This window comes from Triturus cristatus, chromosome 2_2 (assembly GCF_964204655.1).
Source record: "Triturus cristatus chromosome 2_2, aTriCri1.1, whole genome shotgun sequence".
In the NCBI taxonomy this organism is placed as follows: domain Eukaryota; kingdom Metazoa; phylum Chordata; class Amphibia; order Caudata; family Salamandridae; genus Triturus; species Triturus cristatus.
This window is the reverse complement of record NC_140582.1, coordinates 1,207,559,867-1,207,584,858: the sequence shown is the minus strand read 5'-3', so window position 1 is coordinate 1,207,584,858 and position 24,992 is coordinate 1,207,559,867. Positions and strand designations below refer to the sequence as shown.

The 24,992-nt window shown below is 46.8% G+C and overlaps 1 protein-coding gene across 4 annotated transcripts in view; it reads right to left on the bottom strand.

Moving 5' to 3' along the window:
* The window catches only part of LOC146863403 (PC-esterase domain-containing protein 1A-like), a 408,407-nt gene that overhangs the window by 214,745 nt on the left and 168,670 nt on the right, over positions 1–24,992 (bottom strand). For all 4 annotated transcript variants that reach the window (XM_085642832.1, XM_085642831.1, XM_085642829.1 and 1 more), the window contains one exon: positions 11,379–11,611. In XM_085642832.1, coding sequence (XP_085498958.1) covers positions 11,379–11,611 — 233 coding nt within the window. The remainder of the gene's footprint in view (positions 1–11,378; positions 11,612–24,992) is intronic.

The window sequence follows — 24,992 nt, the reverse complement described above, 5'->3', positions numbered from 1 at the left end:
GTGATTGACTTTGAATAAACAATGATCAACACAACAATCAAATTATACCCTGAATGCCAAATTCAAGGATGTTTTTCCCCCGTACGCAACCTGACCGTTGCTCCCTCAATGTCTGAACTGACCCGCTGACCACACACTGAGCGTATACAAGAGCAAAAGGTATCAAGGAAATAATACGGAAAGCATAAATGAAGAGCGCACGTTTAATTACCCCTTCAAGGATATCTAATATTCATTGTGAATACATAAAAAATCAAATTTCAAATACACACAGAAAAAGGCGCTTATTCAAAGAGAAACACGACATAATCACAAAAAATCATGTACATATCAATGAACAAAGGACATAGTACAAATGACAATAACCCAAAGCAAATTATTCACACCAGTGTCCCCCTCTTAATTGCAGGCGAACCACTGAGAGGTAGTCAAAAAAGGAAACACTAAAAAAGGCTAAGTGGCCCAGGTTTGGGAGTCCCTACGAAAATCTAAGAATCACTAAAATTCTAGTGACTCCTCCATCCAATGTCTGTCTCGACGTGACCACGTTTCAGCTCTTATTCCTTATGGCCTCTTCGGGACAGGGGTTATACAGAACTACAATAAAAACAGGACAAATTACTCTCATCCAGGATACAGCGTGGCAAACAGCAGATCTGAATGGTGACTGCCCAGCACGTGCCACACAGCAGTCCACAACAGAACCACACCAAAGTGAACCAATTAATAAACAGCCCTATTACCATGAAACACCACAAAGTGACAATCTATAAGGATTAGTGAAAATTAGATAAAATGAGAACAACTTGACTCACTATAGACCACACACTGAGCAGCACCGGATACACAGCTGCAGCACAAATCCACGGAAATGGTGAAGCCCAAGGGAACCAATCCGCCACACACAGGTTGTGGCGATGCTAAAATGGATCTGACACCGGGGTACAAGGTCCTCAGCAGCCTCCAACAGCTCGAAAGGACCACCCAGGCTCACTCTGGCAAGTTTGATGGTACAAGCTATATTGGACACTAAGACCTCCAAGGAGGCTCGTAATGACCAAGTCTCAGTAAAGGTTAATCTACTGCGGGACGACAACTGCAAGCTGTCGGATTGCATGGAGTAAACAGAACCAATGCTGGGCTGTCCTACATTCCTCAGCCAAGGAACTTGAAGAGCAACTGGAGAAGGTAGAGGGCAAGGATGCGGAGGACAGATCCAGACGCAACAACATCCGCCAGGTGGGCTCTCCAGAACGATTTTAGGGCCTCAGCGGGAGCAGTTCTTGGAGAAATAGCTGGTGCAGAACATCCTGGAAGGCAAGGTTCCAAACTTCTTCCCGGCCGAGAGACCCCACCGCATTCCGGGGCAGGCCCCTCCCCTGGAAGCACCCCTGTCCCCATAACGCCATCCTCAATTACCAGGACCGCAACTTGATCTTGCACGCTTCCGCACTAAGGGTCCATGGTCCCACGAGAACGCTATCAGCCTAACCAGACTTCCCCATGGACGTGCAACATCTCCGGGGATCATATTCCTGGGTCAAACAGTGCCTCCACGTCATGAACCTCAAGTACACGATCCAGTTTCCCACCAAGCTTCGAGTCATCGATGGGGACAAGACCCCAAGCTCCGGAAGACGTCTGTACCTGGCTCCATGCAAAGGATCTGTTACAATCGACTCCACAGGAACAAACCAAAGATTGTCTGGTTCCCAAACCGCAACCCTGCAGACGTCGCCCTCCTGGACCGTGGCCTAACAAAGGCCAGGCAGCAGAGGAGGAGGAGGAGGTCCGCGCAGTTAGAAAGGCCTTGATCCACATGTGAAAACTTTTGCCCTCCTACATAACAGACACCCGTCGGATTTCGGATCGTACTCCGGTGGATGATACTCCTCGCTGACTTGGGTTCAGCGTGGGCCGAAGTTCACCTCTCGATCAGCTGATGACTTGTAAGTATGTGGCCGAAGCAGCAACTAAGGCCTCTGGATGGGTGGTCGACTCAAGACACTCGCTATCGCACAAGTTACTACTTGTGTAACGATATATCTGTAAGAGACATTAGTTAGTGATTGATTCCTTGCCTTCGAATATTCCCCAGGCGTCAGTCTGGATCCGGAAAGTTTTCTGCTTAGCAGTACCCCTGTGCGCCAGTAGGTGGCGCCGTGCGGCTCCGCGCCTGTCACTGGCATCGTGCGTGCCTGGATGACATCAAGGAGGCTACTTAGGCGCCACCCATGCGATCTGACGTCAGTGCTGTACACAACTATCCGCACCGAAATGCAGAGCCATGCAAGAAACTGACCTTTGGTGCATAAAACTAGGGCCCTAAAAGGGGATGACCTTAACCCTAGTAATCAGTTTGTAGAACGGGGAGGATGGGTGGGGCGGTAAGGAATCCATCACTAACTAATGTCTCTTACATATATATCGTTACACAAGTAGTAACTTGTGCATCTGAAAGAGACACGTTATTGATAGATTCCTTACCTTAGAATAGATACCCCAGCAATACCAACCCCGGTGGTGGGTCTGCGAACAAGTTACACCAGAAAGTCACGAAGCACAGAACGGCCAAAGAAGCAGTCTCTCCGGATTTGACTGTAAAGGCAGTAGTGCTTGGTAAATGTGTGCAGCGAGGCCCACGTAGCTGCCTGACAAAAATCCTGCAAGGGGACACCGCGTCCCAAGGCAGTAGTGGCTGCCGTTGCCCAGGTCGAATGGGCACGCAGTCCCACAGGAGGCTCCATCTTGGCCAAGGAATAATGTGCTTTGATGCACAGAACGACCCACCGGGAGATGGTCAGTGTGTGCACCGCCCGACCTCTTTTGGCATCCACGTAGCCAACAAAGAGTTGATCATCCACCCAGAACTGCTGTGTACGCTGCAAATAGAATGCTAGCGCACGTTTTGGGTCCAGACGGTGGAGCCGCTCCTCTTCCCTTGATATAGAGCCGGGACTCCGCCGGAGATCAGAGGCCTCTGATCTCCACCTCTCCCATGTGGCCTCCCCAACCCAGAAGGGACGCATCTGTCACTATTGTGTGCTCCTGTTGGGGAAGGGAGAGGGATCTGCCACCGACCCAATCGCGATCTGTGAGCCACCACTGCAACTGTTGTGCAGCGCCCTCCGAGATCTGGACGAGATCGGACAGGTTGCCCCGATGCTGTGCCCACTGAAACTTCAAGTCCCACTGCAGAGCCCGCATATGTCATCTGGCATGCGGCACCAGCAGGATGCAGGAGGCCAGCAGGCCCAGAAGTCGAAGGGTCATCCTGACTGAAACCCGGGATAGAGGCTGATAAAGCGTAACCATAGCCTGAATATCCCGAACTCGCTGTTCGGGAGGATAAACCCGAAACAGCGTCGAATCCAGAACCGCTCCCATGAAAGGGAGCTTCTGAGAGGGACTCGGGTGCGACTTCGGAGAACCCCAGCAGATGCAGGTCGGCGGCCGTAGTGTGGAGGTGGGAGACGACTGCCTGGGGCGAGCCCACCTTTAACAGCCAGTCGTCGAGGTAGGGGAACACTGACACCCCTGACCTGCGCAGATGAGCTGCGACCACCACCATCACTTTCATGAACACCCGAGGGGTGCTGTTAAGGCCGAAGGGGAGCACAGCAAACTGAAAATGCTCCTGGCCTACCGTGATCCGCAGGTAATGCCGGCAGGATGGGAATGTGAAAATCCTGCAAGTCCAACGCTACCATCCAGTCTCCAGGGCAGACAGGACCTGAGCCAGAGTCAGCATCTTGAACTTCTCCTTCCGGAGGAAGGGACTGATGTCCCGGAGATCCAAGATGGGGCGCAGGCCCCCCTTGTCCTTCTTGGGGACCAGTAAGTAGTGAGAATAGCAACCACTACCCACTTCCTGATCGGGAACGTACTCAATGGCCCCCTTGGCCAGGAGGGCCGTGACTTCCTGACGGTGGAGAGCCAAATGATCCCCCGACATGCGGTGGTACCAAGGTGGCATGGCTGGAGGGGAGGACAGAAAGGGGAGAGAGTAACCATGGCACATTATATGCAGCACCCACTTGTCCGAAGTGATACCACGCCATTGGTGGAGGTGGTGACGGACCCTGCCCCCTAGCGGCGTGGGGTGCCTCCTGAAGCTCGGATTAGGAAGGCTTGGAGGTGGAAGCAGCTGATGCGGAAGTGGACTGCCTTGCCCGCTGGTTACCAGACCCGCCCACGGTGAGGCAGGTTCTGCACAGGCTTTGCGGAGGAGCGCGTCTGGGCGCCTTTACCCTGGCCACGATAGGAACGAAAGCCAGGTGTGGCAGGGCTCTTAGTAGAAAGGCCCAAAGACTTCGCCGTAGCCTGTGAGTCCTTAAAGCGCTCCGGGGCACTGTCCGCCTTGTCGCCAAAGAGGCGACAGCCATCAAAGGGCATGTCCAAGAGCGAGCTCTGGACATCAAGCGAGAACCCGGTAGACCGTAACCAGGCATGGCGCCGCAACGACACGGTCGTGGAAATCGCCCTGCCCAAGGAATCAGCCGTGTCCAGACCAAACCTGAATGCAAACTTCACCGCATCATTGCCTTCCGCAATTGCTTGGGAAAGGACGGCCTGGACCTCCTCAGAACACTGAGGCAGGACCTTCGCTACCGTATCCTACATGGCATGGGAGTAACGGCCCAACAAGCAGGCGGTATTAACCGACCGCAACCCCAAGCTGGCTGAGGAAAACAGCCTCTTGCCATATCGGTCCAGCTTCTTAGAGTCCTTATCCGGCAGAACTGTGGGAAAGGCACTGGGGTGAGTGGTCAAAAAGGCCGGGTCACCAGTCGCCGGGCGATGATGCCTAGCGACTTTCTTATCCACTGGTGCCCCCGAGGCCAACCGCAACCAAGTGCCCAAGGGGACTTCGGTAAGGGCCTCATTGAAAGGGAGCAACGATTCCAACGACGTAGACGCAGTCTGGAGCACCTCTGTGAGGAGGTTGGTCTTAAGGGCCACCGTAGGGAGTTTGAGATGGAGAGCCTCCGCAGCTCGACACAGCACCATAGTGTAGGAAGCGCCCGCCTCCATAGTAGGCGGAGGGGAGGGAAAGCCCGGGTCAGAAGACCCATCAAGTTCACCTGCATCTTGAAGGTCATCCACCCAATCTTGCTCGGAGTCATACTGCCACGCAAGGGGGTCCTCGGAGCTGTCCCAGTCCTCATCCGGCTCTGGGGTAGAAGGAGCCGGCTGCGGCAGTAGGACCGGAGAGGGGGCCAGCGGTGCCGGGAGCGGCGCTGACCCAGGACCAGATCCCAATGAGGATTCCAGGTCGGAAAAAAATGGTCCGAGAACCGGGGCAGGGGCAGGATAAACTGCACCCAGTGCGGCGCCTGTGGCGGCGCTGGGGCCGGAGCCAAGGAAAGCGCCGGAGCCAGCGGCGTTGCACCTTGTGGCGCTGGGGCCGCGGGCGCTGGATCCAGTGGCTTCGCGGCTGGCGCCGGTGGCGGTGCCGCCGGGTCAACAGGATCTGGACACGGGGCTGCGGGGCCCGCAGACATGCTGCCAGGAGCCCGAGGCCTAAACAGGCGGCCCAAGGCAGCAAGAAACTCTTGCCTCTGTTCAGGAGTTGCCAACGGACCCGGGTATAGCGGGTAGGCAGCGGGACTCACAGGCTCCAGAGGAGCCGCAGGGACAGAGCCCCTGTCCCCCTCGTCCGCCTCCGGGGAGCGACCGGGGGACGTCAGAGAGCAAACACCCTTCTTCGACTTCTTATGGTGTCGCTTACCGGAATCTGAAAGGGAAGACTTCGAGTCCGAGGAGCAACGGCGCCGGTCCCGCGAGCAGTCCCGCAAAGGGCCCCTAGCCCCGGAGTGGTGGTGAGAGGAGTGTTGGACCTCCAGCAACTTCCGGCGCCGCTCCCGCAAGGCCTTCGGGGCCATGGCACGGCAGTCCCGACAATCCCGGGAGTCATGGTGGGTCTCCAGGCAGTAGTGGCAGATATCATGGGGGTCCGCCACCGACATTACGGCGGCACGACCCACAAGCCTTAAAGCCGGGCATCCCTATGTGCACCAGGAGACAAGAGAAGGAGACAAAAGACTCAAAAAAAGGGGTTAAAAAATTGACCGGTGTACGTGCTCAATCCGGATCTGCGCTTTCGGTGCGGAAAAAGAAAGAACTGATGTGAGCGTGCATGGGTGGTGCCTAAGTAGCCTCCGTGACGTCATCCCGGCGCGCACGACGCCAGTGACGGGCGCGGAGCCGCATGGCACCACCTACTGGCGCGCAGGGGTACTGCTAAGCAGAAAACTTTCCGGATCCCGACTGATGCCTGGGGAATATTCTAAGCTAAGGAATCGATCACTAACGTGTCTCTTCCAGATGCCTCAGATAAAGTGCAAAGGGCATGGGACTGTGAGGTGATGTTGCATGCATGGACCACAGTAATGACACAAAGGACACTGCCACCTGACCACAATGGCTGCACTAGACTTCCGCCCACATGCCATGCCACCCACAAGTTGCTATATGGCCACTCTGTTTAAATGCCTTGTTGCTGGTTTAATTTCCCTTAAGATTGCCTTGGTTGCTTATTCCGGGGGTGTTTTTCTGGACGGTGGGCGGGCAACTGTCCTGAGAGGGTGGTGGGTAAAGTGGGGATTGTGTCACAAGTTGCACTAATAATGTTCAAGCTGGTGCTTGCCATCTGCTATGGTTTGACGCTGCATTTCCTGAGAAATCAAAAGCTAGGGTGGGACGGGATTTACTGACTGGTATTATACACATTGCTACTGCACACACAGAATACACCAATATCACATTATGCCCTGGAGTGTAAGGGAGTGGTTTCATAGGATGCTGACATGGACAAGAGCAGAGGCACACACCGTCAGCCTAATGAGAGGAGACTCTTGCACAAAGGCAAATTCTGAGAGACTGTAGGAAAGTAGGATCTGCTTAGACAGCCTCTCACACTTACTTATTAGCGGTTGAGGCCAAAACCAACAAACTGCCATCCTGAGCACATGGTGCAACACACATCCATGGCACACAATGCCCATGCCAGCACTCCACCCATCGCACTTCCTCCGTGGCACCCTAACATATGCCCTGCACTTGCCCACTCCCCTGCCTGACCATACAGCCCACCTACAATAATCCATCTGCCCCCTTTTTCTGCCCTCCATGGTATGCCTGGCGAGTACCGGAACCACAAACCGGACAGTCTTGCATGGTATCACACATGCTCCCTCACACAATGCACTGACCTTTACCTATTGGAAGTGACGAGTAGGCACTGGCTTTGTATGCTGCAAACTGTTATTCATGGATCTCAGAGCACAGTAATTTTTTGTTTTTCAGATAATTGAAGGCTGTACAGTGTATCCTGCATTCCATTTTGTGTCTTCCGTAATGGTATTTGACGTGCCTATGTTCTATATGCATTTTATTGCCATACTGTACAAAAATATACTATGTAGAGAGCTCCAATGACATTTGCTGCAACATGCTAACTGTGCTGCTAATAAACCGATTTGAAGAGAAACAAAAAAGTTTTATCCCCACTTTTCTCAGGCCTTTCGGCATAAAATACAACAACATCCCTAGATGAGGATTACTGTGCAATCAGTAAAATCCAATTTGAATAATGCAAGCTAACTGCATTAACGTTTGTGGCTTCTTAAAGTGTGGAAAAAAATGTACCCTGCAATTTCAGAATATTTTATCCAAAATGACGAAAAATTGGCAGCCTTACTAAATTATTTTAAGGCGGTCAGGTCACAGGAGAAAGACAAAATTCACAATTGAAGGGTGGAACTGCTGCACAACCGGTTTAGAAGGAGGCACAACAATTAAAAATACCACGGAGAGCTAGTACATTTACTTCAACAAAGCAATTGCCAAACATCGCAACGTGTACCATTTCTTGGAAATTTTGAAGAGGGAACAGAGTTTAAGAAATTAGAATTACGCAATCACTCACACTCCCAGGTAGCCTGAACCCATGTATTTTTTTAAAAAAGCAAGAAAATGTCAGAATGACTATTGGCCAAATTACAACAGTTTTCATTGACGGTGGCATCAGACTACCTGGAGAGTCTTGGATACATCCTACATTATTAACACTACTAACCTTACCAGTAAATTACTTGTCTGCTTTCAAATACCCAACAATTAAATTGTCATTTAAAAAAAGTTTTAAACTAAATTCTGATTTTTTTTGTTATACAGGTGGTTTATATCTCTTCTATATTATTTTTAGTTCTTCTATATTTGCTTTGTGAAAAATGTCCCTTAACTGTTGCGAGGGAGAACTGCTACAACATGTATGGGATGGAAATATATGGTTATGCCATACTTGGTATAATTTTTTAAACACTGGCTAAATAAAACCTCCCCACTTCTGCCTCACAGTAAAGATAGCCAGTAATGTTCTATGAATATGTGCCCCAACACTTTCTTACCAACCTCTACTGTTTGCCTTCAATTTGATGTTGACAGCATCCCCTATTGAACTTTATTATGATTAAGTTTAGAGGCATTATTGAGGCCGGTTTATTGTGCTTGAAAACAATAATTTAGCATTTGACAGTCATTTTTTTTTAAAGAACACGTGTAATATTTTAGGAGTTGTACATAAATTGTTCACTTTGATAGTGTGCTTTCTTGTCAATAAATTACATCTTACAATTTACTTTTATTAGTAAAAAAAATGATGATCTTCTGTAAATGTATTTATTCTTATAAATATAGTTGTGTAAAAAGGATAAGTTTAACATAGTATGTGCTTAATTGTGGAAAATTGGGTTTTGGTTTGCATTAAAAAAAAATTATTGTAAATTTATAGACTCCCAAAGTAAATCATTTAGGTAATTTAAAAAAGTAATTGTTAGTATTTGTAACAATCCAAAACTCCTCTTTTCTAAGGTATCCCAACTCAGAACGTAAGTATCGGCAGTTTGTTTCAAAGATTCAAAGAGGCTTAATTCAGTTTTCAAAGGTAATAATTATTTTACATGAATGCTCAAGTATTAACATTAGTACCACAGTATTAATACAACACTTCCCCACCCAGAAACCCTTATTCCTATGGCATTGTGCTCCTACAAGTAGGTGTCTCAGCTGTCGTAGGAAGTGCTTCCATTAATTTGTAAAATATTTAGCTCCTACTTTAATTCTAAATTTAAAGTAAAAAATATATAGTAGAAATTAGTACCCTAGTACCCACCCAAACCCCCTTTTTCCTCTGGAATCCTATCCCTAAAAGTAAGAGTCTAATCCATTATAGCAAGTGTTTCCTTTTACTTTTTTAAATTTAAGCACTTTATTTCTAAATTCTATGCCATTTAACATTTCTGATAAATACCCAGGTATTAAAATAAGTACCCGAGTATTAATACACTTCTCTTCCAAACAACAGTTTTCCTCTGGCATCCTTTCCCTAAAGTAAGCGTCTGGTCCGTTAAGGCAAGTGGTTGTTTTTTTAAACCATTAAAAATGTACACGTAAAAAAACTAAAATTAAAGATAAAAAACATTTCTGATAAAAACTACGGTATTAAAATTAGTATCCGAATACAATTCCCTACACAAAAACCCTTTTACATCTGGCATCCCTCTCCCAAAGCTAAGTGTGCTTTTTTAATACTAATAAATGTATCACGTACATTTTTTTAAATAAAAGGTTTTTTTAGAGGGATACACAGGTTTTCATATTAGTACCAAAGTATTAACACACCCTCAAACCCTTTACCATCTGGAAATCTGTCTGTAAAAGTAATTGTCCTATCTGTTGCATAGCAACCCACCCTTTCATATCCCTACAACTAAATATCCCTATTGCTTGAAAGAATATTTGCTGCACAAATATTTCCAAAACGAGTTACTATGTTCTCGTTAATGCTCAATATTAAGTATAAAAACACTACACCCAAAACCCCTTTTCCCCTAGGTCATCCTGCACCAAAAAAAACTATTTCTAAAAATGTACACTTTCTGAGAAATTTCCGAACGAACCATATGCATGTGTTGCTTTTAGGCACACAGAGGGCAGGCTCAGTGCTGGCGGTACTCGGAGCGACAATGTTGGTTGACAAGCCCCCTCCCCGAGACCTTCTCCACAGACTCCCTCACTATCACCCTTTAACAGTGCTCCTCAAGTCTCAATAACCACGCTCTCCTAAACAAATATCTGCATGCAACACCTTGATGACCGGTAATAGCACACTGTTCTATAGGAGGAGTTTAACTTACAAACTGCAGGTAACAAAAGGATCTCTATGACATAAGCACTACTTCAATGAACCATTTACATTACATGCACTTTGTGATCTGTATGGTACACATGTTTTGCAGTAGGCATATTAACCTTTTGAGCTATTTTAGGAGTTGAAAGTTTCACTAGACCAAACTCATCTCTCTCCATCAGCTTCAATATTCCTCCTCCCCCCCCCGTGATCTGTCAATTGGTTGCTTCGGGCCTAGGACGCAGGGCCTGTTTCACCACGCATTTCCGTCTCGGGGTTGAGGGTCAAAGTCGGTGTATTCAACAACAGTGATGTGAGTCATACATATATCATGGTGTATATCAACATCGTATTATCAATATTAACACACACATATCCTCAAGTTACTGGGAAACTGTCACACTATCTAGAAATAAGGTATTTTAGATGGGTATCTTGCAAAAAAAGCCTCATTTAGTAATCTGACGATGAACTGAATGAATCCTCCTGTTTTAATGATATCCACAAAGGCAACTTGCATGCCACCGCAAGCCCCGATGAAAAAGCACAATATTGAAGAGTAAAGAAATAACTTTGGCCAGGTTGGAGCAAACATGTCCAGAACAACTGGAATGCCCTTCATTGCAGTAATAATAAACCACATTTATTTATGAAAGGATCCCACTTCATTGTTCACTCAAAAATAAAATTGTACAGAAGTATATCATATTCGCCTTTCAGCGACCTTCAGTATAATTACAGTCTGTTTAACTAGAAATACAAAAGGCAGGAATGAAACCTACTCCTGGATATTGGCTCAGGGTTACTGAGGGGAGCACAACCATCAGTGGTCCTTACATAGCTGTGGTCTAAGGCTCCACAGAGTAGGACCAAATGTGGCAGTCATTAAATACCACTCCTACACAGCAGGATCTCTCTGCTACAAGGCTCCCGAATGGTAGATGTTGCTAAAAGGAATCACTGTCTAAATAATCAATTTCAAGCAATGAATACGTTCACAATTCAAATGAAATATACGGGGGAAATATAAAAGGCTGAAAAAGTTGTACACCATCCCCATTTCCACCACTATCTTCATAGAAGCCTAACTCGTCACTCTTATAAAATCTTTATGCACAATGGTGTTATTCATATTTTTCAGGATACATTTTTTTTCAGACAAACACCATTCCACTGCACACTTTACCTTGAAACATCCCAGACACAGGAATTGATGATTAGGACATCTGGCTGCGGTCCGGAACTGAAGTCTGCCAGAATGCTCTCCAGGTAATCTGAGTAAACCCGGGTCAAGAAATAGAACCGCACTAGGTGGTTATCAGTGCGGTACTGGCGCACCTCCCGGTATTTCGTACCATTGTTAAGTTCACCAAGTCTTCCACCTTCCACCAGAAAGTCACGCTCGAAGGAAAGCTCGCCCTGCAGAAAGGAAAAAACACTGGAGAGTCCGGGATCACCAAGTTGCTGGTCTAAAACTATAAATGTGGGTTTAGGACTTCAATAGACTCGCCTAAAGCCCTCAAAAAAGGATTTTGTACAAATCCTCACCTTTACAATCAGTTTTTCCCCTTCCATTTCTGGAGGCAGTGATGCCAATTACCAGTAATGACCTGGACAATGGTTCAAACACTGAATGGATTATGCAAGATGGTTTGTCCACCATAACACATGCAACGTATTCCAACATATGGATGGTGGAATAGGTCAGCATTGGCCATAATCAATATACTCGGGGGGGGGAGGGGGGAAGTTGTCCTCAGTTCCAACAAATAAAAAACTATGCTTGTAAACAATGGTTCTTGATTTAAGCCCTAATACAGACAGGCTGAGGGATATCTATTGGCAAACTACATGACCAACAAATAAAAATCTTTCAACACACTGGCTTCATTCATGTGGGCTCTTTACCTGCTAGAAATTGAAAACACTAGTATTAGGCCCCAAAAAGATTAAAACAAACAAGGCATTGTAGTAAGTACACCCTGTGAAGAGAAAAATCAGCCACTCTTCATCTCCACTCTACCACTTGGGTATGAGCACTTCTTATATTGACACTGAAGATTCCAAGTAGCAGCCATTCAATTTGACAGAAACTAAACTGCGGAGATGCTGTTAAAAAACAATAAATATCATTGGCCTGAAATGTCAGAGGTTGCATACTCAATGTTTGCATTTTTTTATATTACTGTTTAAGGGGCAGTTTGCTTTGGTAACGCTCTTGCTAATGGATAGTCAAACCACAGATTCCTCATCTTGTTACTTTCACCAGACTAGAACCAGAAACTTGCAACAGCTCTTGCATGTCAGCAAGCGAAGTCATCACCTTCTTTCCAGACACGGAACTGCATACAAAATTCTAACCTCAGATGCTCTTCTGTGAATTCATTAGTCTTTTCGACACGCTCAGAAGTGAAGAGTGATACAGACTAGAAGATTTAGATTATGCAAAATGTAGCTTGCAACCTCAAATTCCTAAAGGTCCACTCCACAGAACGGGGAGGAGGGCAGGGAGCGAGAATTCGTGGTTGGAATGTCCATCAATAAAAATCTTGTGCAAGGAAAGTAACTTGTACTTCCAAAGGATACTTAAACGTCCAGATTTGCCACTGCAGGAAAGTAGGATCTTTCTGGAATAGATAACACGCCCCCCCCCACACTTTGTTCCTTGTGTCAGTGTGTTTGACTGTAGTTCACTGGGATCCTGCTAACTAGGACCCCAGTGACAGTGCTCTCCTCTAAATCCCATGGTAAGAACTTTGTACACCTCACAATTGGCATACTGGGGTACCATCGTAAGTCCTTAGTATATTGTACTGAGGTGCCCATGGCCTACAGAATGTATTTGTACCCCTGGGCGTAGTTCGCGAAGTAGCACTACGCGAAGCTACGCAAAGTGCACTTCGCACTACGCGAGCTACGCGTAGCACTTCGCGAACTGCGTAGTACCCTGTTCGCACTGTGCAAGATGTCGTTTTCAATGATTGCACAGTGCGGACAAGCAACCGGCACTGTGCAATCATTGAAAACGGCATCTTGCACAGTGCAAGCTGTAGTTTTCTGCCGCTCAAGTAGATTTTTACTTGAGCAGATTTTTACTTGAGCGGTCGCGAGCATACGCGACCCCTCGCAATGAGAAACCTGACCTCCTCGCGTTGAGAATCTCGCGGGGAGGTTTATTTTCCACGCTCACGATCGCCAACTTGATGATGCTGATCGCGAACGAGGAAAAAGTCTCACCGGGATGTCATTTTGCTTGCTCGCGGTCGCCAACTTGACGTTGAGGACCGCGAGCAAGCAAAAAATGACCGCTGCACTACGCGTGTTTGCACTGTGCTACGTGCAATTCGCGTAGTGCGAAGTTGCGCAAACTTCGCAAACTACGAGAGCGTAGCGTAGTGCTTTGCCCAGGCTTAGTATTTTGCTACACATAGGAGCCCATGCAAACTGTATCCGCAGAGCTGCAATTGCAGTTGGATATAAGAGTTCCCTTATATCCTGGTCATTGCACTTTACACATACAACTCACCCCTAAGATAAGCTCCTTCAGTCCAAGGGCAGGGTGTATGGTTCCAAGTGTGTGGGTACCCCTGCATGAGCAGGGGTACCCCTGCAAACCCCGGACTCAATTATCTGGGCTTTGTAAGTGCAGGACAGCCATTACAAGTCACGATGTCCAATTACATAACGACTGCCTCGAACCTTGATATGTTTGGTATTAAACATATTGGAATCATGCAACTACACCGATTCCAGTGTTAGTAGCATGATGCCATGTACTGGGGGGCTCCTTAGAGGACCCCCCCCCTTAATACCCACCTATGTAGCCTTACAGGGTCTGCCTGCTAGGCTGTGCTGCTGCTAACCCTAGACAGTGTTCTGGCCCCTTGATGAGCTTAACCCGAGCTGGGAAAGCTGAAAAAAGTTTGTGCTACTGAGCACAACCAGACTGCATTGAAGGACACATTTGGTGCCCTCCTTGCATAAACCAGTTTTGCCCAGTTCATGAGCCCTTGGCTCCCGCTCTGGCCTCAAACCACACAAAGGACAGGGAAGTGTCAACCTCCCGTATAACTCCTCCCGGGTGAGTTGCCAAAGCTCCTCCAGGCAGCCACTGGATTCTGCCATGTTGAATCTTGGCCCCTTGGAGCATCTGACTGGCTAGGACAGCTGAGTAGCATCCCTACCTCCCTCAGATAGACGGGCGCCCACGGAAGAGATCCTTACCCTTTCTAGGATTACTTAAGGGCTCCTTAGATTCATCTCAACAACAGCTTCAAGATCCGACTTCCTGTCATCTGAAGACTGTTCAAAGACTTCTCAGCTGGCCCACACTAGAACTCTACTGTTCTTCAAGCCAGGATCTAAGAGAAGACTACTTTCGGTGGGAAGATCCTGCTGCATCGTCGTCCCTGTGCTTCTGCAACTCATATGACCATGCATCCTCTGAGTCACTAAGGACTCAGCCTGCATCTAAGCCAGGAGGAATCTTCCTTGAAGTGGAGTCACTTCCTTGCATCCACAGGCCCCTCTACGTCGATGACCAGTTTGCTGATCCTGTTGACCTACTGACATCGCCAAGCTCTGCAACACAGGTGGTGGTTTGTTGGTTCTCCAGAAGCCTGACTTGTGTCCCATGCTGCAACTTGCGAGACAAATTCTCCCTCTGAACTGCATTTGTTTGCTGTTACTAAGGCTTGTTGGCTCTCTCCACGAAAGCTCTAAGAAGCCCCTTGCTGGTTTGCAACACAGCCTCTTCTCCCGTGAACCACTGTTTGCGCTTGCCAAGGCTTGTTGGTGGTCCTGCCGGCCCCTGACCTTCCTGCACTCGTCGGCAGGCGTGGGACAGCTTGTAGACTGCTTCTGTGCACCTGCATCGTCACCTGGTCTACACAGCTGTTACTTCAACCTCACTGTGCTACAGCAATGAACTCCAGCAAGGGCTGGTATAGTACTCCTGCTCACCTCTGGGTGGTTTGGACTCTTTACCCTCTGCTTTCAGGTTCTTCTCGTCTGGGTTCCACGTCCTGGTTTCACCGGCCTTGTCCACAAGACTCTACAACTGCTATCTTCAACAAACCTCCACTGGCTCTATGGGCACTTCCAAAACCACTTCATGCACCTTGGCTCCCTGGTGTAGGTATCTTGTTTCTTGGAGCACCCACTGGTGGGGTGGCTCTCCAACCTTTCCTGATCCAAGTGGTTCCTTCTGGGACCTTTGGGAAGTTTTCTAGAACTGTAAAAATCTAACCCAGACTTACCCTGGGTTATTCTATGGAAGTTTGATCTGGTGCACTAACTCTGCCACCAAGCCCCTTGAGATCCCTGGCTATTTCCCTTGGGCGGTTATGTACTTCCCCTGGTGTCCTCCATCCTTTTGAATTAGTCCTGTTTTGGTACTTACCTTACATTCAACTATTTTAGTACTGGTTTGCCCACCCCCCACCCTTAAGCCCCAACCGGGGGGGCAGGGGAGGTTCTATGTGTTTTCCTATGCTACTTACCCATTTCTGAAGTACTTTGTTAAGGAGACTGACACTGGATAATATTTGAATAAGGTTCATTGTCTCCAAGATGAACCACCAACTTTCGCTGCCAGTCTGTCAGTTCTCAGGTCTCCAAGTGCCTCACGAGACATCACCATCGAGACAGAAGCAACAGGCACGAGCAAGCAATAAAGTACATCAATACACTACAACGCATCCCCCTTACCAAAAATACAAAGGACAAGAAAGGAAGAACAAGAAGAAAGGTGAGTTGAGAAAGAAGTAAAAGTGTGTAATAAAGAGAACAAAACAACAGTGCATCATTTTATCACAGAATAATGAGATTGCATCAGTTCATCACATAGTCCTTGAAATAATTAGGAGTACAGCGGGATCTTAAGGGAAGACCTTGTGCATGTGAACCTGGGAGAACATTTCACTCCAACAAACTTGATCCAGGCAGATTACCACCAGGACATGAAGGATGCAGTGATTTGTCAACTTGGAATCTTACCAGGCGAGACACTCCACTTACCACCATCGTGAACCATCACAACATTCCTTTTTACTGAGGTTATACAAAAGGGCCCATAAATTCAGAGACCCCTTTCTTGTGCCACCTTGGTTTCTTTATGAGTGTCTTGGTTTCTTTATGCCCTTACTGTCCAATAGAAACAGCTGCCCCAGCCATAGCCCCATCTATTTAGGCTCCATCTCAGACTGTATTTAAAATGTTCCTATTGAACTGCCGTTCGATGCTTAAGCACGCAATTGAGCTCTGACTACTGCTGTTAGAACCGGATGCCTGGTTTCTTACTGGCTTACTAACAAGACTGACCCGGTTGTGGTCCACAATCTGATGAATACAGGCCCCAGCTAGGCCCGCAGAATACAAGGGTTCGCTCTCCTGTAACAAAAGTTAGAAGGAAGTTGGCACGGAAACTGCAAATACAAAGACAGAGTTTATTAACCCTTAAGGGTGGTCCTACAACCTATACAACACTTTTCAGTATTGCACAGAGTAGCACAAAGAACTTGCGTACGCGGTCCCCTTTTATACACAACAGAGGGGCTCATAAGTGGGTGGATACAACATGAGGCAAAGTTCTTTACCTTTTATGGACATTTTCGATGCAGAATCAATATGTGGGCGGAGACGACAATGTCCTGAGCCCGCGAAAACATGGTCAAGCAAGGACTAACTGATAACAGATGTGGTCAAGTCTGGGCATGCGCCAGACGAACAAAGGAGCTATTTATAGACTGTTACTAGGCAGATTACAAGAGCAACTAACAAGAAAAAAGGACTCTTCTAGTGCAAAGCACATGGAAGCATGACATTACAAGATGGAGTCCAGACATTAGTCAACATAAGACAAGAAACATGTTTTAACTAGAGAGAATTCATGTCTTTAGTGATTGCTTAATCATACCGCCGTTTTAGTTTTCAACAGACGACCCTTTCAGCATTTACTGAAGACATTCGACTTGTTAGGATAATCATCATAGATGTCAATTTTCATCATCTCTTCCACCTCTTTGGTTAAATATTTCTGGTGGGTGACATTGGCAATAGCTTTCTTATCAGGAATACAAAATGACACACAAAGAACAGAGTAGAGGACCACACTGGACACAGATGCAACAGGAAAACAGAACTGCTACAATAATGCAGAGACCAGTTAAAACTTTCCATCCCCATGTAGTGATCAATGCCCAAAACCATCCAGAAAAGGTCCAAGTACCATTTTCTGTATGAATCTCAGCTGCGATTTTATGCAATTTATTGATAGCGTTGTAAACTGATGGCGTATGATCAGGAATGAACACACAGCAACTACTTCCGATAATTTTACATGCTCCACCTCTATCAGCTAACATAACATCTAACACCATACGATTCTGTAATGCAACAATTCTAGTAATTTGTAGTTCTTCCGTAAGATTCCCAAGAGCAGCAGCGGTTTGATTCGTCACAGCCTCTACAACTCTTGTTAATCTACGAACCTTCCTACTATTTAGGGCAGCTCCAACAAAGAAAAACAATCCTAAGTTAAAATCAATATACTGCTGTAAGCTAGTAACAGTTTGATCAACATCATCAATGGATAGAGTACGTTTATACCTATTTACAGTTACATTGTTCAGCAACTTCAAATCTTTAGGATAGGATGCAGGTGCTAAGAATACAGGAGGTAATAAAAACGCTACATAACATACTCCAGACCAGCCAGCTGGTAAGCGATAATAACCCTTATTCCCACATACAAAGTATGTATTATGGCAGGCTAAGAAAGTACTATTATTTAGTCCATCTATATTCAGAACAATAATACAATCACTAACACCAACAGGAATATGACCCACACTCTGGACACACAGGTCCGCTTGAGCTTGTGCCACTTGAATCACAAAGCGTTCTTTCCCTGCAGTGTCTCTGGTGTTCGTGAAAATGTAGGGGATCGATTCATTGTCTGGTCGATATTCTTCCCACTCCCATATTGTCCCATTCGCTTGTGGATAGCCATCTTTATCTTGATGACATTCCCTATTAAGTCTGAAAAGTAATCGTCCCACTGTAGGTTTCCGTGTGGCAAAAAGCAAAGTATACCATGCTCTACAAGAGCCACTATGAGAGAAGGGAAGAGGTATGAATGGCGTCCCTCCTTTCTTCTGATGAGCTGGCATCATACCACATATCCAACAGTTCGTAGCATTCGTAGCAACATGGGTATGATGCAACATCTGGATGAAAGTGTTATTCAAATAAGACTGACGATGCTTCAATTCTTGATACGGAAGGGTATAGAAGTAGTGCTCCTCAGGCACTGGAGTGGTCAAAACAAGCAACTCACGGGCAGGAGTCACATCCTCAACAAACCATGTGGTTATACCAACAATAGCTACAGTGATAATAAAGCTTGTCGCACAAAGAATCTTCTTCTTTTCCATCTTGTAGTAAAAAGTCAGTATCTTCCTGAAACTAAAAGGTTGTCAGAACTCTTCCCCTTAGGCAGCCGTTGATTTCTTCACCAGCGGGCCAAGACAGGTGTCACTACACTAATGCAGGGCTGACCCCCCCCCCTTGCCTCATTGGCTCTCCGTTTCACTAACCTAAGGGCCGTTCTGACAACGTATCTGGGTACAGAAAAAGAAAAATCACTTCCTCGGTCGAAGATGATATCTCCCTCCTCCAGGGATCGCTTGGTCCGGGAAGAGCTCCTCAGTGTCGTTCGGTTCCACAGCACGGCCTTTCTCCGCAGTCAGGATTTCTCGATGGTCGGTCAGCACAGCAGGGTCCACCAATCCAGGCGGCACTTTCCGACAGTGCAAGGAGTGGATCCAGTTCTTCCGATTGGAAACTCGCACAGCTGTCCTCGTTGCGAGCAAGACTTGCTCAGGACCAACCCATCTCGGTTCCAGACTGTTCGTCCTTTCGAATACCTTGATCATAACCTGATCGCCAGGTCGGAGGTTATGACCTTCACCTGTGGACCGATCAGGGAGCGCTTCTCGAACCTGTTGATGAATAGAAACCAAATTATCCGTTAACTGTGCCAGATAATCACTCATCATTACACAAGGTACATCATACACTAACTGCGGTTTTGGTGGACCCCAAATATTCATTGGGCGTCCAAACACGATCTCGTAGGGTGTGAGACCGGTCCGAGAATGCGGTATCGATCTAATTGACAATAATGCCAGCGGTAAAGCATCTGGCCAAGTCAAAGAAGTTGAAGCTTGGATCTTAGCGATCTTAAGCTTCAGAGTACCGTTATATTTCTCAACCAATCCCGCAGACTGAGGGTGAAACACTGCATGGAACTTCTGTGTAATGCCTAGGCCTTTCAGGACATACTTGATAACATCTGCTATAAAATGAGGTCCGTTATCACTCCACAGCAATCTGCAAACACCATATCGAGGGAAAAACTCCTTCAATAGCATCTTCGCTGTAGTCATTGCAGTATTGTCTTTCGTAGGGTATGCCTCAACCCATTTACTGAAGGCACAAACCACTACTAGAACATACTTCAGATTGTTACAGCGCTCAAGCTGAATGTAATCCATCTGCAAAACCTCAAAGGGTGCAGTAGGCGTTGCAAATCCTCCTGCTGGAGTTCGTGTACCCTTTCCTGGGTTGTACCTTAGGCAAATCATGCAGGTCTGCACTACCCTCTTTGCCGTACTAGCGATCTCCGGATGCTCCCAAACTCGTGTGAGTAATTTGACAATTGCGGAAGCTCCGACATGCGCTAGTCCATGTGCCATCTGAACCATAGGTTGTACGAAGGCTGTGGGTAACTTCCATTTATCCATCTACTTACTTCTCCAACACCCTTCATCATCTAATTCTCCATCATTGGACCATTGCTCCCGTTCCTTATCGGAAGCGGTCCTCTGTATCTCCAACACTTCTCTCCTGGCATCGTGCCATTTTTCTGTCTGCGATTTCACAACATACATTGCAGTAGCACCAGGCTGCATCGCAGTCTCTCGCGCCACCCGGTCTGCTAAAGCATTCCTTTCTCCAACTTTATCAACCACCTTCTTATGGGCACTACATTTAACTATAGCAATCTTCTTTGGATATGTTAATGCAGTCAAAAGGTTGTGAACTAACTCCCCATACATTATCTGGGTTCCATGTGACGTTAGAAACCCTCTCTCCTTCCAGAGTAGGCCGAAATCGTGCGCTACTCCGAAGGCATAGCGGCTATCTGTATAAACATTCACACACAATCCTGTACTGAGCTCACATGCTCGTGTTAATGCTATCAGTTCCGCTGCCTGAGCTGATTTCTGCGGTATGCGTGCAGTCTCCACTATTGTTTGTAGTGTGGTAATTGCATACGCTGCTGAAGTCGTACCATCTGGTAGCTTCAGGCATAATCCGTCCACCCACAGTTCTCCATCTACATCTGTAAAGGGCGTATCCTGGAGATTAATACGACCCTTTGTCTGTTCCTCAGTCACAAGAATACAGTCATGTGTTTTTCGTGCTTCAGACTGAGTTTCCGGAAACGGCAACAATGTGGCTGGATTTAGTGTTGCACACCTCTTTAACGTAATATGAGGAGCCAAAAGCGTCAACTCATATCCCGTTAAACGAGCACTGGTCAAATGCTGCGTCTTTGTCTGATTAAGCAGGGCATCAACAGCATGGGGAACTAATACCAACAGCTTGTGAGATAACACAATTTCCTCACTTTAGCGTATTGACACAGCTGTCGCCGCGACCGAGCGAAAACACCCTGGTAATGCTCGGGCAACAGGATCAAGTACAGCCGAAAAATGTGCACAAGGGCGCTGCTTGTCGCCGTGCATCTGCACTAAAACTAATAATGCACATCCATCTTTCTCATGCACATACAGTGAAAAGGGCTTCGTATAATCAGGGGTACCCAACACTGGTGCTGAACAAAGGGCTTGTCGTAATTGCTGGAAAGCAATTTCACACTCATTTGACCAGGGAAGGGGAATCGGAGTGTCTTTTGTCAAAAGTGCTAATAATGGCTTAGCTATGTGTGAGAACCCCAATATCCATTGCCTACAGAAAGCGGCTAGACCCAAGAATGCACGCACATCCTTCTGTGTGGAAGGTACTGGCGTATCCAAAATTGCTTGAATACGATCTGGTGTGAGTGCACGCCCCTCCTTAGACAAAAGGTGACCCAAATAAGTCACCTTTGGTCTACAGAATTGCAATTTCTTCCTCGACACTTTGTGATTGTGAGATGCCAAAAAGGAAAGCAAAGATAACGTAGTCTTCTCACACAGCTCAGGAGTGTCAGCCGCCAACAAGATGTCATCGACATATTGTATAAGGGCGACACCATCAGGCAGAACAAAGGAATCCAATTGCCTTTTCAATGCTTGACTATAAATACTAGGGCTTTCTGTATAACCCTGAGGGACTCTACAAAATCTATAAGACCTATTATTCAAAGTAAAACTGAAGAGGTATCGGCTATCAGGATGAATAGGAATCGAAAAGAAAGCATTTTTTAAATCAATAACTGAAAACGTGGTCGCCGTTGGCGGAACCAAAGTGAGTAACGTCGTGATATCAGAAACCACGGGGTACTGAGGTATCACTATCTTATTCACTTCCCTTAAATCAATGATAAAACGATAAACCCTGGTGTCGGTATCTTTCTTCAAAATGGGTAAAATAGGGCTGTTGCAGACATTGTAGGGAACTTCCTCCACCACTCCCACCTTAATCAAATCCTGCACAATCTGTATGAGTGCCTCCTCCCCCTCCTGAGAAATACGATACTGAGGGAGGTGAGGTAACACCGCACCCTCCTGGACACTAATGTGGACAGGCGGAATCACCATCTGTCCCACATCAGTATCCGAAGTGGCCCACAAAGAATAAGGGAGGGAAGCCAATGCAGTATCCTCCGCAACCACACACATCCGGTCTGTCAGTGGGTGATTATCGTTTAATATCACACGTACTCCAGTAGGGGAGCAGCGGATCGTAGCTCTAAAGTGCTTAAGCATATCAAGACCCATAATGTTGTCGGGCGTGTTCGGAGCGAGCAAAAACGGACAGGGTGCAGAAAAGTGGTCAACATGGAAGGCAAGGGGTCGGGAAAGAGGGCTTCGAGAGAGTGTACCATCAAACCCTACCGATGTAACCATTAAGCCAGATGGGGGAGCCCTCGGAACCAATTGTTTGGACAGTGCACTGCGAGTAGCTCCGGTATCAACTAGGAACCGATCAGTAGAACCCAAAAGACTTGCTGAAACATAAGGACCCTTCTGATCAACCGGTACTTCAACTGATTCCAACCCCCATCCAACGCAATCCTATGCATGCTGCGAATCATGGTACCCAGGGCGGTCATTCCCAGACATTTGATACTGATTTTGTCGATCAAATACATTAGGTCTATCTCGTTGCTGCACGTTAGAGTCAAATCGAGCACGATCATTGGAATTCCCTCTGAAATTCGAAAAAGCCCCCCTCTACCTCTCGGTGGTCCCTGACCACGTCCCTGACGAGATGCATATAATACCGGACAATCTCTAACCCGATGACCCGACTGTTTACAATACGCACATTGATTTCTATTAACATCTGACCGAACGGAAGGGGGACCATAGGATCCTCCTCTACCTCTGTCGACACCCCGACAAGGCGGACCATATACTTGTGCTAACATCACCTTTGTTTTCAAATCTTTCGATTTCTTCTCCTCCTGCCCCTTCGCTTCTTGTTCCTGACGCTCATAATACTGAGCCATAGTCAGGAGGAATGCCGGAGACGAAGTGGACCAGGAACTTTCACTCGCTTTTAAACGAGCTGCTATTCCTGGCAATAAATTCGCCACGTATTTATCAACAAAAAGATGTCGACCCGTATCATCCGTAAGTGACTGACCACTGAAATCATGAAATGTCTCCTCGAAGCGCGTAAAAAAGTCTGAAACCGATTCATCAACCTTCTGTTTACACGAGGCTAACATGTTCCAATCAATCTTTTTAGGGGGGATAATTGTTTTCAATTTAGTCAAAATAGCAGTGGGAAGATCTAAAATAAGCTGGGGTGGTTTTTGCGCGGGTTTTCTCTCCCTATCCACATCCTCAATCTAAGACCATTTGGCCTTAAAAGCGGCGTGATTATCCACCTTCTGCACAGATCGCCACATATCCGGTGGTAAAATAAGCCCAAAGAACAAATCTATATCTGCTAAGGTCATAGTACAAAAATTCAAGGCCCCTTCAACCTCTTCGTAAAAGGCCGCTGGATTCTTGCGGGGGTCAGGCAATGCATTCTTTAATGCCATAACATCAGCCCTATGCCAGGGAGTATAAACCCAATTATACACAAAATATCCCCTAGCATCGGGGGAAGATATATCTGAACTATTTCCTGCTCCTTTAGGAGGAACATACAAAGGTGCCGCCTCTCGCATCGGTTTAGCATGCACTAGTTCACTCTTATCTGATTGGGAGGTAGATGACTGGTCGCCACCGGTACGTGAATTCGATTGCTCCTTCTCCCCTGCCTCTAGGCGCGCTCTCTCTTTAAGTTCAAATGCCGCGTCCCTCAATGCAAACAGCCGTCGGACCGCATCGGGTACCTTAGAGGGAGAAAAAACACCGTTACGTAATGCTTTAGCATCTGAAACTACAGCATCAGGCTCGAAAACATCAGAATATTTCCGAAAGGCATTAATCACTTCATCAGAAAAAGTTGCCGTAAAATACAGCTTCTCTCTATCCCGCCAACTGTCCAAAGATTCCAACAATTCAGCAAGGGGTAGCTTGCCTTTAAGCGCACGCAAAGAAATTTTCCGTAGTTCACCCATACGCTCAACTGATATCATGGACCGCGTGTCTACCTTATCCGAAACCGATCCAGAATCCTGTGATCTCGGGGCGGACACGCCAACATAAGGGGGCGGAGAGCGATCTAAAAAATAAAAATCATCTTCAAGATTAGTAAGGACAGGATAAAGCGGCTGGCGGACAGCATATTGACCCGAGACTTGCAACCTACGCTCTTTCTCTGGTCTCTCCGCCAGTTCTCTTTCTTCCCGACGCTTCGCTTCCTGCGCTCTCACATGATCATTTTTCCGTTGCTCTTTATCAAACAGCGCTTTCTCACGTTTCTCTCGCTCACGCACTTCCTTTACCCATAACTGTACACATTCAAACATGTCTTGCCGAGCACGCCGTTTACACATACACTGTTCCACATACTCAATCTTGCGCATATCAAACGTTCCATACAAAGGCCATCGCAACTCAGGATCCTTTCTGGTGTATTTCCTCCACACTGTGCTGTACATTATAGAGGAAAGACCATGCTTCACATACATATCCCTATTAGGAGTCCCCTCTGGGGGGGCTGGAGCAGATTCCTCGAGATTTAACCGGTTTCCAAAACAGCAGCACCACTTACGGAGTGCGCTGAAAGCAGGCATGCTCAAAAATAATGCAAAGTATGCAGTATTATCAAAAATGGCACTTAAACTTTGTGCCGTTCAAATTTACACAACTCCGGAGAAATATCTCCACATTACCTGCCTATATGTGTTGCAACGCATATATTCTCACAGTAGTCAATACAAAATATGACCGGTCATCACAAATCAAACTCAAATAGCCAACCCAGGCTTCAAAACTCGGAGCAAGTACCGTACAACGGTTCTTACCAATCAAGAGTGTCCAGATTCCAACTGCCAAGTTCCAAAATTCGCCCAAACGGCTGTCGCGGCAAAACCGACAGAAGAGGTCTCAGTCGAGGACCGGCGCCACCCAGAAGGTCAGTTCGGAAGGGAAGGAAGAAACCT